Source organism: Oncorhynchus kisutch, linkage group LG18 (assembly GCF_002021735.2).
Source record: "Oncorhynchus kisutch isolate 150728-3 linkage group LG18, Okis_V2, whole genome shotgun sequence".
In the NCBI taxonomy this organism is placed as follows: Eukaryota; Metazoa; Chordata; class Actinopteri; order Salmoniformes; family Salmonidae; genus Oncorhynchus; species Oncorhynchus kisutch.
The window spans coordinates 57,195,720-57,214,592 of NC_034191.2; the positions used below are offsets into that span (position 1 = coordinate 57,195,720).

At 42.2% G+C, this 18,873-nt stretch overlaps 1 protein-coding gene across 1 annotated transcript; it reads left to right on the forward strand.

Moving 5' to 3' along the window:
• Positions 1-43: 43 nt before the first annotated feature.
• On the forward strand, positions 44-12,659 carry map3k8 (mitogen-activated protein kinase kinase kinase 8). The gene is made up of 8 exons (XM_020507378.2): positions 44-406; positions 855-1,237; positions 2,651-2,824; positions 3,573-3,834; positions 7,440-7,546; positions 8,680-8,832; positions 10,198-10,441; positions 10,662-12,659. Exons 2-8 carry the CDS (start codon positions 881-883, stop codon positions 10,790-10,792), a joined length of 1,428 nt encoding a protein of 475 aa, XP_020362967.1. The 5' UTR covers positions 44-406; positions 855-880; the 3' UTR covers positions 10,793-12,659.
• Positions 12,660-18,873: the final 6,214 nt, after the last annotated feature.

Genomic DNA, 18,873 nt, shown 5'->3' on the forward strand with positions numbered 1-18,873 from the left:
GTTCTCTCATATACAACAGGGCACATTGCGAAATATTTGTATCGAAGCACAGGCAGAATTGTTGGAGTAGTGAAAATACCGAACTATCCCATGGAATCTGATGAATCCGTTTGCCTACAGAAATCAAATATTAGGGGGAAATCCAAGACTATGAAAAGAAAAACGAAACTACAGAGGAATACACTAAGGTTACAAGACACCATATTCGGCTTATGTTTTTATTTACACAATACCACCTAAACACAGAGACTGATAAGGACTTCCTCTTATACTTCCTAGCTCGTGAGTGGGAATAACAGTCAGTAGGCTCTTTAGTGCGCGTTAGAGTTGACAGCAGTCGGACGCAAGAATGGAGTAGCGCATTCGGAGGGGATCCTACCCTACGTTATTTATTACAAAGAATCAGGTAAGCACATCGTTATTACGCTATTTCAAACAAATAATGGTCCGTTTATATTTGCTATTTGTTAGTGACTTTAGTTATGTTGAGTGTTCAGTGTTGCAGTGTTGGGAGGGCAATTGGTTGACGTAGTCTACACTCGAGTACATTCTTCTTCACTTAGCGATAACCTACAGCAGGGTAGGTCCGCGAGTGATTTTATTAGCCACCCAAGTTTTTTTTTTAAACACGAGCAAATCTACAAGTGGTTTTAATTTAAGAAATCTGTTCAAAAGTATTCCCACGCATAATAGAGAGGTATATGATTGTATACACGATTTGAAATGTTTTAGTCAGATATTATATCTGGTTGGGCTTCTTGCGGTCAATTTGCAATCTATAAATTATATGTCATCATTTTCCAGCCCATATTGGAATTTCAGTTGCCTAATGAATCATCACCGTTCCATTTCAGAAATCAGAAGAAGCTAGAATATCAAAATGGATTACAAATATGCCAATGCTGGAATAGAACTCCTGCTGGCTCACATGAACATAGAGGATATCATTGGCGCTGTTGAGAATCTCTATCACACCGAGGAGGAAGAGGCTGGGGCATTGTGTGAAGAAGGTCTCTCTCAGGAGGAGATGGATGAGAACGAGGAGACTGTGGATGATTCGAGGGACGAAGTGACAGGGGTGACGGGAGGGACCCAGGGCACACAGCAGGGGAACGGTGGTGGTATGGTCCGGTATGGGACGGTGTCGGACTTGCTCTCCTTCGTCAACCTGATCTCTAACATGCCACCAGAATCACTGCAGCACCAGCCCGAGGAGATGGGTGTGTTACTGAACAAGGTGAGACTTCAGGACACTAGTGGTTTTTTTTTGTATCTGTCCCCACAAAGGTCTCATTAGATACTCTTGGTCATGTGGTGTACAGTATGTGGACATCTCAATTCAAAATGTTGGAACATTGCTGCGGGGACAGGCTTCCTTTCAGCCGCAAGAGCATTAATGAGGTTGGGCGCTGGTGTTGGGCGATTAGGTCTGGCTTGCAGTTGGCGTTCCAATTCATCCCAAAGGTGTTCAATGGGGTTGAGGTCAGGGCTCTGTGCAGGCCAGTCAAGTTCTTCCACACCGATCTCGGCAAACCATTTCTGTATTGACATTCGCTTTGTGCACGGGGGCATTGTCATGTTGAAACAGGAAAAGGCCATCCCCAAACTGTTGCCACAAAGTTGGAAGCACAGAATCGTCTAGAGAATGTAATTGTACTCTGTAGCATTAAGATTATCCTTCACTGGAACTAAGGGGCCTAGCCCGAACAATGAAAAACAACCTCAGACCATTATTCCTCCTCCACCAAACTTTACAGTTGGAATTATACATTCGGGCAGATATCGTTCTCCTGGCATCCGCCAAACCCAGATTAATCCATCGGACTGCCAGCTGGTGAAGCGGGATTCATCACTCCAGAGAACGCATTTCCACCACTCCAGAGTCCAATGGCGGCAAACTTTACACCACTTCAGACAACACTTGGCATTGCGCATGGTGGTTGCTCTGGCATGGAAGCCCATTTCATGAAGCTCCTGGCGAGCAGGTCTTGTGCAGACGTTGCTTCCAGAGGCAGTTTGGAACTCGGTAGTGAGTGTCGCAACCAAGGACAGACTATTTTTCAGCACTCGGCAGGCCCGTTCTGTGAGCTTGTGTGGCCTAGTCCCGTTCTGTGAGCTTGTGTGGCTGAGCAGTTGTTGCTCCTAGATGTTTCCACTTCACAACAACAGCACTCACAGTTGAGCGGGGCAGCTCTAGCAGGGGAGAAATTTGATGAACTGGCTTATTGGAAAGGGGGCATCCTATGATGGTGCAACGTTGAAAGTCTCAGATCTTCAGTAAGGCCCTTCTACTGCCAATGTTTGTCTTTTGAGATTGTGTGGCTGTGTGCTAGATTTTATACACCTGTCAGCAATGGGTGTAGCTGAAATAGCCAAATCCACTAATGTGAAGGGGTGTCCACATACTTTTGTATATACAGTGTATCAAAGTTTATTTGTCATATGCAAAGGACAATGAAATCTTAGAAGTGGCATTGTGTGTATAAGTGTGGTTGAAACTGTCTGTCCCTTCGTCTGTTAGTCAATCAGTCCGTCTGTTTGTCTGCGTGTATGTTTGTGGTCAAGTATAGACAATCTGTCTGTAGGGTTATTTAAAGCCTTTACTGGTTCAGCAGCACCTTTCACACCGTATTTCACTACTTCTGTGCAGAAACACATGGTGCTGAAGAAGGGACGCTATCGCATCGATTTGGATGTACTTCTGTTTCCATGGATGTGGACCTACAAGACTCCAGGCTCCGGCGGCCATGTTCCAAAGGGCTCATTTGGGAAAGTCCACTTGGCCCAGGATACCGTTACCAGGAAGCGGATGGCATGTAAACTGGTGAGTCAATGAGTCTGCGTGCAGGAATGTCTGGCATGTTTGCAGAATGGATTTCTCGAAACTGCCGCTGGCCGATCTATGTGCCAAGATTGATTTCTGGCAGGAAGATTTGTTTTCAAAGCAATAGAAACTAATTTGTTAGGCCAATATAAAAGCAGAATGTTACATATGAAGTCAGTCAGGTATTTGCACCCAAAAACTTTGAAAGCTGCAACAGAACATCTAGAAAGAGGAACACTATGTACTGTAGAAAGAGAAAAATATTTATCTGTGACATCTCAAAAGCCAGTATTGCAGACAGATAGAAACTGAAAGTATTTGTCTGGTTACCCCACAGGAAACCCCCCGCGCTAGTCTATCGCAGGGCCTAACCCCCAATCTATCTCCTTAGTGCTGAGTGTCAAGCAGAGACGCATCAGGTCCCATTTTTACAGTCTTTGGTATGACCCGGCCAAGGTTTGAACTCCCAACTTTCCAATCTGAGGCAGGCACTCTAATCACAATGGTACTTCACCTGGGGTAGAAGAGGACATGGCTTTTATATTATTTCTGCCCACAAATAGTTACACACGATGGGAGTGGCTTCCTGGTCTGGCAATTCCATAGTCAGTGGAATGTTTACATACTGAAGACTTTGTAGATACGTTGGATAATAGACATATTTTGCTTTACATGTCTAAATCTCTTTTTAAATATAATGTCTATAGGATGTTCTTTAATGCCTTAATGGTTCTATTCATGTTACTAGATCCCCATGGAGCATTTCAAACCAGCCGATGTGGAGATCCAGGCCCGGTTCCGCCACGAGAACATTGCAGAGCTCTACGGTGCTCTCCTCTGGGACCAGAACATCCATCTGTTCATGGAGGCCGGCGAGGGAGGCTCGGTTCTGGAGAAACTGGACAGCTGTGGACCCATGAGGGAGTTTGAGATCATCTGGGTCACCCAGCAGGTCCTCAGGGGCCTGGAGTATCTGCACTCTCACAATGTCATCCACCACGACATCAAACGTGAGTGGAAAGTGCCCAAAACAAATGTTAAAAAATGCACATTAGTACACTCAATTAGTAAGCATTAGAGTTAGAGCAAGTTATAGGCCTATAGCCTCTGCTTTTACCACTGTTTCGAAACTCAGTTTTTCTCAAATTCTAGCCCCAAACACATCAAAAATGGAACCCAGGTATGTGTCCAAAACACACACATGCACACTAGTAGTATATGTGTGGCCTCCACTGGGCCCAAGCTGGTTAAATCAACGTTGTTTCAACATCATTTGTCAGTATATTATGACATGGAATCTATGTGGAAAATACATTGGATTTAAAAAAAAAAAAAGTTGTTTTGATGGTAACATTTAATCCACAGGATTATGACATCACGGTAACCAATTTTCAACAGAGACAAACCTTGTATAAGATATGTTGAATTTGTACCTTTGAAACAACGTCAGATCTTCAACGCAATATCCACTAGAAGAAAAAAACTGTAGGCTGGGCTGCACCTCCTACTGGAGAGTCGAATCTATCTACAGCAGTTTTTTTATTTCTGTCTCCCATCCAGGGTTTTAACCAAGCCCACCAATGTGCTATCATGAGAATTGTTGTGGAGAAATCTACACTTAATAGATTCACTGGAACTATCAAATGAATTCCAAACATTAGGTTCAACAGAGCAAATGAAATGTAACCATACTTTATGAATCATATATCCTCAATGATGCTATTTAGGCCTATATGGCATTTGAGCAGTCATCAACAGATATTGTTTAAATTCAGCCCTTGTAGGCCTAGGATTTCAAATGAAACATACAGGTAATAACATATGTTGGATTCACATCTCCATCTCAACCAAAAATGGAAGTTAAAGAATTTAAAGTTTGATTTGATTTAGTCATATTCTTTCACCTAGATTTTTTGGTCAAAATGGAGACGTGAATCCGACATAGTCAATTATTAATTTGTAGACAAACTGGAATTAAAGCAAGACTCACTGGCAAAGATGGAGCGATCTCCTTCAAAAGTTTATATTTGGTTGCGTTAACAACACAATTCAGTATCACTTTTGCAATACAGTAAATAGCCTATTAACTGTCGACAAATTAACAAATGACATGTTGGATTCACATCTCCATCTCAACCAAAAATAAAAGATAAAGAATAGAATAGATAAAGATTAAGCCAGTGGATCAGAGGGAACTATCCAAGCAGTAGAATTGTGCTTGATTGCATTGTCAGTCAAACAGAATTCAATATTACTTTTGTAAGATAGTAAATAGCCTATCTTACAAACTAATGTAACATTCAACTTTAAAATGAGTAACGCATCCATGACCACCTTTTGAAGTTACTGTAACAAATGTATTTTTATATAATCGTGGAATGCGTGCATGTTCAGGGTTGAAGGTCTTTGGAAATCGAAACAATCGCTATAATAATCTGCACAGATTCTCAAATGGCATTGTTCACTTGCACCATGTACTTTAATGTAATTTCAACTAACATTTGGTTGTGCTATTAGATGAAGCAGTGATGACATATTAAGTTGTTGTAAAAACAAAACATCTGACATTGTAGTCCCATTTGAACTTTGGTGTGCTTTTAAATGGTTGAAAGTGCAGTTTAGGTGACAACCAAACCAAAAACCAGACAGTGATTTTCTATTGGAATTTGGTTGTGCTTTTACATGGTTGAAAGCATGGTGATAACATATTGGGAAAATAGGTTGAAATCTCATTGATCAACGTATGTAACCAATACTGCCCAATGCTCCACATTGAAATGACATGGTGTGCCCAGTGGGCTGTTACTGTCATTATACACTTTATGTCAAATGTAACCAAGATAGGACTTTAGAGTAAACTGCACCTTGAACCAACAGCTTCATAGGAAACTCAACCACAGACAACTAAAGAAACCACGTGAGCCTTGTAAGAAGGCAGGATGAAGCTGTGGTGTTGCTGACGGTGTTCAGGTCACACAGGTAGCTAACGGGTTTTTTATAAGGGTTGTCCCAAATGGCACCCTAACCCCTATTTAGTGCACTACCTTTAACCTGGTCAAAAGTAGTGCACTATATAGGGAATAGGGAGCCATTTGGGGCGAAACCCAGTACCTGATTAGCTAAATAAATAAATGCATTTTTATTTAACCTTACTTTAACCATGAAACGACCTTTGAGGTTAGAAACCCCCTTTTTTGAGGGGGACCTGGCGAAAGGTCAGCAGGAAGTAGTCAGCGTGTACATGCGAAACGAGCACAATACTGTAAATTAAAAACAATTACAATGGTCAGCAGCAGAGCTTTAAACTCAGCAAGCGATACCCTCTCCTCCAGTAAATGTATTGTATTAACGTTAACTTTATAATGTTGGGTGTTCCCTAGTAAAAGTTATACTATCTATAGGGGTTAATGTATTGCAATGAACTTGTGGACCTGTGGACCAGTCTATTATCGTTCAGTCAGTCAATCAGGGCTTGGCTAAAGACTAAAAGCACTATATGTAGCATCTGGAAATTCCAGTCAGACCCTCCCTCCTTCCCTGCAGCAGGATTGACTGTAGGGCTTCTTAGAAGAAACCAGTGAGTTATTACTTTCTGACGTTTCACTGTGCTCTTGTGCTCTTCCTGTCCTCCAGTCAAAGGATGCATCCCAAATGGCGCCCTATTCCCTATGAAGTACCCTATGTAGTGCCCATAGGACTTTGGTCAACAGTAGTGCACTATATTGGGAATAGGGTGCTATTTGGGACACACTAAATATGTAATGTTACCTCAGTGAGGTAAGGGATCAGGGGGGCAAGGAGGGAGATGAGGTTTGGGAAAAGCCTGCTTATTCATTATAACTGTCATAATTCTGTGCCAAAACCCTGAAAGATGTTTGTTTGACTTCAGTAATGACTTTTAAACGCTTTAGTTCCCTTTTTCTTTAAGCTCAGTCAAAAGCCATTCAGAGACTCAACATGCCTCATAGCATGCTCTGTGTGAACTTTAACTTTACATCAGTGCAAATGTTGATACTTCTCGCTTCCTTAAATGTACATACAGTTCCTATCACACATACTGTATGTCAAGAGCAATTTCAGCAAATGATAGAAGAAATGTGGACCTTGTGACAAACATGTTAGCACACACTATATTAGGCTCTGAGATTATACTGTATCTTGCAGCACATGTTAGCACACACTATATTAGGCTCTGAGATTATACTGTATCTTGCAGCACATGTTAGCACACGCTATATTAGGCTCTGAGATTATACTGTATCTTGCAGCACATGTTAGCACACACTATATTAGGCTCTGAGATTATACTGTATCTTGCAGCACATGTTAGCACACACTATATTAGGCTCTGAGATTATACTGTATCTTGCAGCACATGTTAGCACACGCTATATTAGGCTCTGAGATTATACTGTATCTTGCAGCACATGTTAGCACACGCTATATTAGGCTCTGAGATTATACTGTATCTTGCAGCACATGTTAGCACACACTATATTAGGCTCTGAGATTATACTGTATCTTGCAGCACATGTTCTTTAGCTTTGACATGGCTGAACTGCACAGCTTTTCTGGTGAATCTCACTCACCCTCTCTCCCCCCTTTCTCTATTCAGCCAGCAACATTGTTCTGATGTCAGACAAAGCAGTGCTGGTGGACTTTGGCCTGACGGTGCAGATGACAGAGGAGTTGTACACCCCTAGGGACCTGCGCGGCACAGAGGTAAGTGACTCTGCTCTCTTCAACACCCTCCGGTCTATGACATAACGACAAAAGACACTCTCAAGCCTATGACATAACAAAAGACAATCTTAGGCTTATGACATAACAACAAAAGACACTCTCAGGCCTACGACATGACATACAGGGTTAGGGTCAATTCATTTTCAATTCATTTTTGGGGGGGGGGATTTCAGTTTACTTCCTGGTGACCTATGACATGACAACAACAAGAGCAAATTCTTACTTCGTGAGAAGTTCAATAGGTGTGTTTACTAGAAGGGAAAGCGGCAGTTTTTCCGTTCAAGATTGAGATCAAGCGATGCCTCAGGGCATTCTGTTTGTCTCACAGTGTCCCATAGCAAAGGAAATGGTGCAGGGGAATCACATCAAACACGAAGAGATATTGTATAGGTTTATAGGTGGACTATAGGTTTTGTGAGCAATGCTTAGGCTACAGAGTTGTCTCAAATTGACATTGTTTATCAGTAATAATACAGTAGGTTGAAAGCCTTTGAACACTAGCATTTTCAGATTCCAATTTAAATCCTTATTCAGTTGGGAAAATCTTGGAGGAGGCATTCACTCTGTTCTTTCTCACGACCCTCCCTCTGCTCATCGTCCTCTTCCTAATCCTCTCCTCAACCCTCTCCTCCCCTCTGTGGTGACCTATACCCCTGATGGCTGAGTGGGAAAGTCCCAGGGCAGAGAGACTGACACCCAGCATTAATAACAGGGAGGGAGATAGCTAGCCAACAGAGTGGAGCTGCTGAGACTAGGCTGACATTAGCTAACATGGGGGAAGGCTGGAAATTCCAGTTGAGAGATGGACTCTGGTCTGATGTTTACTGTTTCACATTTCACAGACCGTACACAGTGCAGTTCCGAGCCTAACACCAGCCCAGCTGCTCTTAGGGTTCCTGTATTAATACATAGTCATAGAGACACTTTATTTTTCATTTTATAACTGTTATGATTATGATTATCACTGGCAACATGACTACATTTTATTTTTATTTTTTACATTTGATGAAGAAAGATATGGGGTACTGTCCAAACACTCATTTTCTTCTTCAACAATTGACATTATGCCATTGACCCCGTGAGTAACTGTGGTCTTGTGTTTTCTTCCTCAGATGTATATGAGCCCGGAGGTGGTTCTGTGTCGAGGACACAACACCAAGACGGATATCTACAGTCTGGGAACCACCATTATCCACATGCAAACTGGCAGCCCGCCCTGGGTCAGGAGATACCCACGCAGGTCCTACCCATCATACCTCTACATAGTAAGTGCTACTCTCCCTATCTCCCTCTCTACCCATCCTACCTCTACATAGTAAGCATCTCCTGAAAGTAAAAAAACAACAACTATTAGATGATTTATGCACTTCCAATAAATGCACAAATATATAAAGTAGTGTGGCAGAAGTTGTTTCTGCATAGTCATTCCACTAAGTAATGGGACAATGGAAAGTGGATGGATGAAGTGTATAGATAAGTGAATGGTGAACATACAGGCTTTCCTCTTGCTACACTGACAGGGCTGAAGGAGGGGAAACCCCCACTTGTAGTCAGTCTTTGAAGCAGACAGATGTTTTCATCACCCAGTTTAGATTTCCACGGCATAGGCCTAGATTCTTGCAAGATCATTTCTCAAACATCATGTGATCCCTTAACGTGACTGCCTGCATCCCAAATGGCACCCTATTCCCTGTATGGAGCACTACTTCTGACCAGAGCCTTAGGGGCCCTGGTCAAAAGTAGTGCACTATGTTGGGAATAAGTTGCCATTTGGGATGCTGCATCTGTCTCTGGCACATTATCAGCATACTCCTTCAGGCTCAGTACAATAATTCTGTTTAGCTTTTAACAGTGTTTTTCATGATCACATTCCTGATTTGAAGAGGTCACGTTTCTTTTTTGGGATTGGCTGCAGTCCCCGAACCTGACTTTCTGTCGCTAAAAATACTGAGATTTCTGCTTATGCGGCATCCAATAGCCGTATGTCCTTTCAGCTGCTGCTCAGTGTGCAGTCACTCCACGCTGCCGCCTGTACACAAAACAGTTGTTTTGTAGTTATTTGTCTGTTGTAATATTAGGCTATTGCAAACATAAGCATGACACAAGCAGGTTGTTTAGCAATTCGGTCTTATTCAAGATTTCGGGAAAACCAGGGAATTTATTGAAAGCTCAAGGAATTTTGCAACCCTACTTGTACATCAAACTTGTTTTACACTCGGGGAGTTGTGCCCAGAGATAGCATGAGTTGCAGGATAGCTTTTAGTCTTACCTAGCCATCACCATGACTAAAAAGACAAGGAATGCTTATAGTGATGGTGGCTAGGTCTCGCCTAACCTGACATCGCATTCTCACATTCCATAGAAGACTCATATGTGAAACTGTTGCATCAGACCTAGTTGGGTTGTTTTCTTTAAAAAGAGCCGTGTTGGGTTGTCGATGCTGGATTATTGAGAAATGACCCAGCGGGTCAGACCGGAAGACTGGATGCGCAGTTTTGTTGTTTTTAACCCAGCATTTTTTTTTTGAGTGTAGAACTATAAGAATAGCTGTGAAACCCTAATTATCTATATGGTTCTACCACAGAGGTAGGATGGCTTTACTACAATTCTAATTCCATGGCTCCCCTCAGATCCACAAGCAGGCCCCTCCCCTGGAGGACATAGCAGAGGACTGCAGTGGTGCCATGAGGTCCTTCCTGGAGCGAGCCCTGGAGAGGAACCCTGCCCAGCGCAGCTCTGCAGCCGAGCTCCTGAGGGACGAGGCCATCAACCCTCCCAGGGAAGAGCAGCCACGCTGCTGGAGCCTGGACTCAGCCCTAGTGGAGACTTCCCACCCTCTGAGGCAGCACAGCCAGCAGCCTGACACCACACAGGGTAGGGACTTATATATCTTCCTGTTCTCTATCATCGTACTTCCCTAAAATATACTTTGTTCCTCATATTCCCTACAGAGGTAGGCAGGGACTTCAAATGTTAACTGTGCTGTGGTAAAATGCCTACGCACTTCCTCAAGCGACACGTACACACTAACATCTGTATGAAACTTCATGAGAGCGTATGTTACCAATAACAATACAATTCCCTTTTTTTGCAGAATCGTCTCTGTACTCTGAGCCTGAGGACTCTGCCCACCTGAGGAGGAAAGGATCACTGTACATCGACCTGGGGGCAATGACTGGGTACTATAATCTAGTAAGAGGCCCCCCTGCTACAGAGTATGGCTAACCCTGAGCGTAACCCAAAGACACATTTAGTAAGACCTCTGACAGAAATTGGTCTGGTAAAGCTATAACTGTAACCTTTAACCTTAGCCTTGTAGTAAGGTAATGACTTTATTATCCCCATGGGGACATTTTGGTATGGGTGAACTGATAGGCCAGAGACTCTCAGGAAGTTGAGTTTGGAACTCATGAAGACTCAATGGTGAATGTGTGTCTGATATGTTTTGAAAGAGTCACCAGAAGGACAGAGGGTTGGGTAGAGCAGGTGAAATGGACGCTGTAGCTATCTTAGTTTGCCATCTCTCAACAGTGCTGAGCCTCATTGGTTGAAAGAGATGTGTTACTCAGTAACTCTGGGTTTCATTGGTCAACAGTGGAATAAGCAACATCTTGTGATGTGCTCTGTAGATACATGATATATTAGCATGTTTTACAAGTTTGTTTCTTGCTCTCTTAAAAATAAAGGTTCAAGTTGGAACCAAATGACATTCTCGAGAGCGATGCCATAGGGGAACCATGTTAGGGTCTTTGAAGAAGCATAAATGGGATGGTTCTTTGAACAACCATACTAAAATCCAAAACCGGTGTAGGGTTTTAAGCCTTATTTGCATATTTCCCAGGGTGCCTTTCGAGTGAATATTAGAGTTAAAAGTACTACTCATGACTGTTTGCTAGTGATAAAGTCATGCTTGTTGCATTCACTCATTTTCAGTTCTGTGGCTTCACCAAGAGAAATCCTAAGTCAAATTATTTAAAACAAAACATATTTCATAAGGCCTTTTTTGAGTGCCTAGTGGCCTGAAACTCATAGTTTACAGGCCACAATATGCTGGCTTTATAAGTGATGTGTAATTCCTATTGGAATCCAGCCAGACTGCAGATATTCAATGTTTGACATTTTTATTCACCCACAACCTGCCTTCAAAATGACTGCCAGGGTTGGGGAGACTAAGATACTCATATCTTAAACATCTAAACTGGAACAACCATTTCAGCAACGGGTGCAATAAGTCCAAGTAACAGATTGGATTTGTTTATACAAATGTATGTTATTTATATTTGAGTAATATAGGATTTATGAATCAATCAATGTGCATGCAAAAACATTTTTAAAAACAATGTAAAAAAAATCTACCTGCACTAGGGCCTGCTGGGAAATATGATAATGATGGGTGTGGTTTTGGTTCAACTCTGGTTATTAACACCAACAATGGGGTTCTTTTACACTACTGAGTGTTCATTTACCTCTACAGTGTTAATCTAACTTGAATCAACACTAGAAATGTTACACTGAAAAATCAACACTAGTTAACACTGGCCAATTTACTGTGTGCTATGAAAGGGACACATCTGCAGGCTTCCATACAATTCAAAAACCTTTTAGAATTCCGAAGAATCATCACGTTAAGAACCCCACATTTAACTCAAAGGTTCTTTATCGAGAAAGAGTTCCCCAAGGAACCTTCAGAGTTTAGGAAGAACCATTTAAAAACCTTTTATTTTTTTTCAGCGTAAAGAAATGTCTGCATGTGTCTTATGATTGAGACATTCTGTGTGTCAATATGATTTCGGACAATGTATTTGCGGTTTGTACAAACCATATTGTCTGAATGAACTTTTTGTTTGTTCCTGTGGAATCTGAATATTATATTTTGAGTACTTGCTATGCAAGTTACACTGTGTAGTACATGTGTAATCAATCATCTTTTACATGTATTTTACCTATTGGATTTGTGGTTTTCTAATGAGATAAATGTCTGTAGCATTTTGTAAATTGACTTCAGTCTCTTACACGGTACTTTATCTCAATATGAAGTTGAATTACTGAATAACATGTCATATAATTCATCTGAATAAAATGAAAAAGTCCACAACTGTGTTTTTGTCATGTTAATGGTTGAATAACTAGATCAAATGGAAGGGGGACATCATATTGAAGGTATAGCTATCTGGTGAATGAGTGGGAGGTTTTCATTTTTGGTCAGCTTCCACTCTGTGTGAACATGTCACAGCGCAGGCAGTCAGCTCATACACACAAACACCTGTAGTTACTAGTTCCTACTCTGAAATATTTTTGAAGAATTGCAAATTGTTATTATAAAGTTTGCATACTATATACATTACAACTCTTCCTTCAACTACTATGTGAGTGGGCTCCATCCAACATGCTCAAATGTTTCTGTTACACAACTACAGTATCCGTCTCTGTGTTTTCTGGTACTTTGTGTATGAAGAACAGTTCCTCGATAGCATCGGAGATCAATTTCCTTATCAGGAAGCATGTTGCTCCAATCTCGCTGATGTCATGGTAGCAGTGTGTGGGCAGGACCGGTGACAGTGCGAGGGCGGGTATCAACTAGGTATTCCCTGACCTCAGCTAACTATGACTAACACTGACGTGATGACCATATATGGCTGTATGAGTGGCTGAGATGCAGAGAAACCTGCTACTGTAAATTCTGTGTTATTCACTAATAGATCTGAGGCATACCCCTCTGATGATCACCATCCCCCACACAGTGAGTATCCCAAATGGCACCATATTCCCTACATAGTGAGCCCAATGGGCTCTGCTGAAAAGTAGTGCACTATATAGGGGATAGGGTGCTATTTGGGATGCAGTCCGTGTGAAAGGGAAATGCACGCAGAGATAATATGATAAATAGCTCACACCAACGTTCGCCCTGAGGTGGAATCTCTGAGAGAGAGAATGAAAGAGAGAGAACAAACAGACCCCACATAATAGCCCCAGTACAGAACACAATTTTAACCCAACCAAATCAGGAGAAAACAAAAACATAATTACTTGACACATTTGAAAGAATTAACAAAAAAAAGAGTAAACTAGAATGCTATTTGGCCCTAAATAGAGAGTACACAGTGGCAGAATATATGACCACATTGACTGACCCAAACTTAAGGAAAGCTTTGACTATGTACAGACTCAGTGAGCATAGCCTTGCTATTGAGAAAGGCCGACCGTAGGCAGGCTTGGCTCTCAAGAGAAGACAGGCTATGTGCACACTGCCCACAAAATGAGGTAGAAACTGAGCTGCACTTCCTAACCAAATGTATGACCATATTAGAGACACAAATTTCCCTCAGATTACACAGATACACAAAGAACTCAAAAACAAATCCAATTTTGATAAAATCCCATATCTATTGGGTGAAATACCACAGTGTGCCATCACAGCAGGAAGATTTGCTACTTGTTCCCACAAGGCAACCTTTTGTACTTTCACTATTTGCACATAACATGACATTTGTAATGTCTTTATTCTTTTGGAAATTTTGTGTGTAATGTTTACTGTACATTTTTATTGTTTATAATCTAGTTCACTTGCTTTATATGTTTCCCATGCCAATAAAGCCCTTAAATTGAAATTGAGAGATAGAGACCATAGCTGGTTTCTCATTATGAAGCTATGGTCAACTCATTATTGACACTGAGTCAGTCTTTGATCTTATCAGCGATGAGCATTGCAGGGGAATCCACTGAAGCCATTTTATGTCGCTGTTTATCAATGAGCCCCCAAGGGAGAGTATGAGGTAAATCCGGTGATGTACACTGAGTATACAAAACATTAAGGACACCTGCGCTCTTCATGACAGACTGCTGCGTTGACCATATCAACGCCAAACCGACAGTCATGTGTCATGACAGCAGTAAAATTCCGCTGAGTGACCATTGAGTCACGGTAATCTCCTCTTAGGCATAGGCCTATAAAGTACTGAATTAAAATAGTACTGAAAAAATTTTCAGGACCCTGTCTTTGAAAGATAATTATTAAAAATCCAAATAACTTCACAGATCTTTAAGGTCACAGTTATGTAAACGTAGGACACTAAAGAGGCCTTTCTACGGACTCTGAAAAACACCAAAAGAAAGATGCCCAGGGTCCCTGCTCATCTGCGCGAACGTGCCTTAGGCATGCTGCAAGGAGGCATGAGGACTGCAGATGTGGCCAGGGCATTAAATTGCAATGTCCGTTCTGTGAGACGCCTAAGACAGCACTACAGGGAGACAGGACGGACAGCTGATCGTCCTCGCAGTGGCAGACCACGTGTAGCAACACCTGCACAGGATCGGTACATCCGAACATCACACCTGCGGGACAGGTACAGGATGGCAACAACAACTGCCCGAGTTACACCAGGAACACACAATCCCTACATCAGTGCTCAGACTGTCCGCAACAGGCTGAGAGAGGCAGGACTGAGGGCTTGTAGGCCTGTTGTAAGGCAGGTCCTCACCAGACATCACTGGCAACACCGTCGCCTATGAGCACAAACCCACCGTCGCTGGACCAGACAGGACTGGCAAAAATTGCTCTTCACTGACGAGTCATGGTTTTGTCTAACCAGGGGTGATGGTCAGATTTGCGTTTATCGCCGAAGGAATGAGCGTTACACCGAGGCCTGTACTCTGGAGTGGGATCGATTTGGACGTGGAGGGTCCGTCATGGTCTGGGGCGGTGTGTCACAGCATCATCGGACTGAGCTTGTTGTCATTGCAGGCAATCTCAACGCTGTGTGTTACAGGGAAGACATCCTCCTCCCTCATGTGGTACCCTTCCTGCAAGCTCATCCTGACATGACCCTCCAGCATGACAATGCCACCAGCCATACTGCTCGTTCTGTGCGTGATTTCCTGCAAGACAGGAAAGTCAGTGTTCTGCCATGGCCAGCGAAGAGGCCGGATCTCAATCCCATTGAGCATGTCTGGGACCTGCTGGATCAGAGGGTGAGGGCTAGGGCCATTCCCCCCCCAAAATGTCTGGGAACTTGCAGGTGCCTTGGTGGAAGAGTAGGGTACCATCTCACAGGAGGAACTGGTAAATCTGGTGCAGTCCATGAGGAGGAGATGCACTGCAGTACTTAATGCAGCTGGTGGCCACACCAGTTCTCTGTGGGCTCTCGGGACAAAGGGTTATAGTCTTTGGCCGGGTACAGGTCCTCCACTGACTGCACCTGGTTAGGCATGGCTTCATCCACTCGCATTCCACAACCATACAGATGATATTGTGAACTGTTAAAATAGGCTCCATGGCTACACTGATGAACTCCACGGAGTCATTCCCATGTGGTAGAGAGAATCCCCTGGTCACCTATAGAGATCTGCCAACAGGAAGGATGTTAAGTGCCACATGCCTTTCAATGCATGACTTTGAACACCTTGAAATGCATTTGTTTAACCCTCCTGCTGTGTTCCGGTCGAATTGGACCGATTTACAAGTTCTCTCTGAAAAATTTAGTTCATTTAATCTGATTGTCATAAGGTTCCATGACTTTGTCCACACCGGGCATCTGAATAAAAAAAATACATTTTGATGATTTTCATCAAATTTGGGGTGTTTTATTTAACTTTTGTACACCTGTGGTGTTCCCGGTCTTGACTGGTCATTAGAAATCAATGGGTGAGACTACAATTAGTGTATAAAATTTAGTTCAGGCACATGCCCATTCATCAGATGGACACACTTCCTCTCCCAGACCCCCACATGCATGTGTGTTTGAGCACACACACACGCACACACACAGACACACTTCACTCCTCTTCTTGGCTTCCATGGCAACCCCGACGGGAAGCTTTCCCCAATAGAATCTTTCCCCCATGGGAACCACACCTGTTGGCATTCTCACAAACAATCGCAACATCGTTTCAATAATATATAGAACTTTTCTCGCAGCTTTGGTATATAAAGGCCTTGCTCACAATTCATTCTGTGGCAGCACAATGACCAAACGATATACTGTATGTGAGGCTCTTGATCAAATCTTTGATCGTGACACTGTAGTCCTTGTTAAACTTTGACACAAGGTAGTCTGTGATAAATAGCACAATACGTTTAATCTGAGAATTTGTTATAGTCAAAATAATCCATACATGCCTTTTAAAAACAAAAACAAGTTGTATGAGCTCAGGTCAATGATGCCTACAGACTATAACTAGCAAATAGAAGTTCAAAACGTGTAACGTTCACAAGAACTTAAGTTGACAAAAAGATCTAACACAACATTAGGTGATAATATATGTATTATTATGGATTTATAATCAGCTATAATGGGGCGGTAATTTTGGACCGGGAACACAGAATAAATTAACATGAGGACTTCTCAAACTAGACACTCTAATGTACTTGTCCTCTTGCTCAGTTGTGCACCGGGGCCTCCCACTCCTCTTTCTATTCTGGTTAGAGACAGTTTGCGCTGTTCTGTGAAGGGAGTAGTACACAGCGTTGTATGAGATCTTCAGTTTCTTGGCAATTTCTCTCATGGAATAGCCTTCATTTCTCAGAACAAGAATACACTGACGAGTTTCAGAAGAAAGGTCTTTGTTTCTGGCCATTTTGAGCCTGTAATCGAACCCACAAATGCTGATGCTCCAGATACTCAACTAGTCTAAAGAAGGACAGTTTTATTGCTTCTTTAATCAGGACAACAGTTTTCAGCTGTGCTAACATGGACCGATTTACAAGTTCTCTCTTGTAAACACTGCAAAATGGTTTTCTATTGATCAATTATCCTTTTTAAATGATAAACTTGGATTATCTAACACAACGTGCCATTGAAACACAGGAGTGATGGTTGCTGATAATGGGCCTCTGTACGGCTATGTAGATATTACATTAAACATTTGAGCCGTTTCCAGCTACAATAGTCATTTCCAACATTAACAATGTCTACACTGTATTTCTGATCAATTTGATGTTATTTTAATGGAGAAAAAAAATGCCTTTCTTTCAAAAAGAAGGACATTTTTAAGTGACCCCAAACTATTGAACGGTATTGTATATATATTTTTTTAAACAGCCCTAGACCATTATTTGTCCTCCATCAAACCTTACAGTTTGCACTAAGCATTGTAACAGGTGACTCCTGGCATCCACCAAACCCAGATTTGTCCGTCGGACTGCCAGAGATTCATCACACCAGATCAAGCTTTTCCACTGCTCCAGAGTCTGATAGTGGCGAGCTTTACACCACTTTGGAACGGTAGAGTATATAGAAGGCATTGTATTGCTAAGATGCTCAAACTTAACTTAATAGCTACACTCACTGACACAGGATACACTTTATCCCTCATGCTGGCCCTGACCAAACCAGTAAGTTGCCCCTCACTATTGCTGTACTTCTCCACATGGCCAGACTTAGTGGTCTTCTCCCCTTTTAATGCTCTTATGCTCATCCTTGAAAAATGCCTTAAGGTATGAAATAGACACCAAAGTCGACATACTGTACAAACAATTATCAGGCAAAAATGTATTTTTGATCTACTGCTCTGCTAACTAGCTAGCTAAAGTGTAGTCAGTGGCTAGCTAAAACAGAGACAGCTCATGGATTTATCATGGATTGGGCACAGGTCTCTGTTCTTGCTGGTGAATGATAGCTGACAGTGTCAGCTAGAGAAGATGTGCAGGAGCTTCCTGCAGGAATTTGTAACTCTTGCTCAGGTCTTCTCTGTTGCTAATTCTTCTCTGTTGCTAATAATTGTTTTTAGAGTAAATTCGGCGAGTATGTTGATAAAACTCAACTTGTCCGAGAAAGAATTACACGGTTATCAAAACGTAACACCAAGGTAAGCCTACACCAAACAATAATTCATTTGAAGTGTTTTTAAAATTCACTATGTGAAAAATGAATGGTGGAAAGACAATTGGAACTGTTTCCGTGTTTGACCGCTAGGTTTTATAGGTATTATAATGTGTCCACTGTGCGGGACTATAGGCGTAGGCGATGCTGTTGGTTCATTGATTGTGCAGGCCGGCTTACCGAGTTAGCCTTCAATTATAGTGAATTTGTATTTGATTTTGAATAGTCAAGTAATAGGGCATTTCTTTTACAATGAATAGGCTGACACATTACCTTTAACTACAGACTCAGATCTTACCACTGTGCATTTCCCTGTCCTCCCCTGTCTCCTTCATTCATTCCTCAAGCACACACAGACAGGGGCTGTCAACAGTTTAATGAAATATGTTTCCTTGTGAAACATGCTACTCTCGATGTTCCCGGACAGATTTAACTTGGTTTCCCAAATGAAGCACTGGCTAGCTGCAGGAACAGGGTTGGAGAGCACAT

Bases quoted from the DNA above. Each gene is read 5' to 3' on its own strand.
- map3k8 (XM_020507378.2), top strand. From the start codon at position 881: ATGGATTACAAATATGCCAATGCTGGAATAGAACTCCTGCTGGCTCAC. The intron at 3,835-7,439 runs GTGAGTGGAAAG...TTCTCTATTCAG, and splicing joins CATCCACCACGACATCAAAC to CCAGCAACATTGTTCTGATG. The intron at 7,547-8,679 runs GTAAGTGACTCT...TTTCTTCCTCAG, and splicing joins GGGACCTGCGCGGCACAGAG to ATGTATATGAGCCCGGAGGT.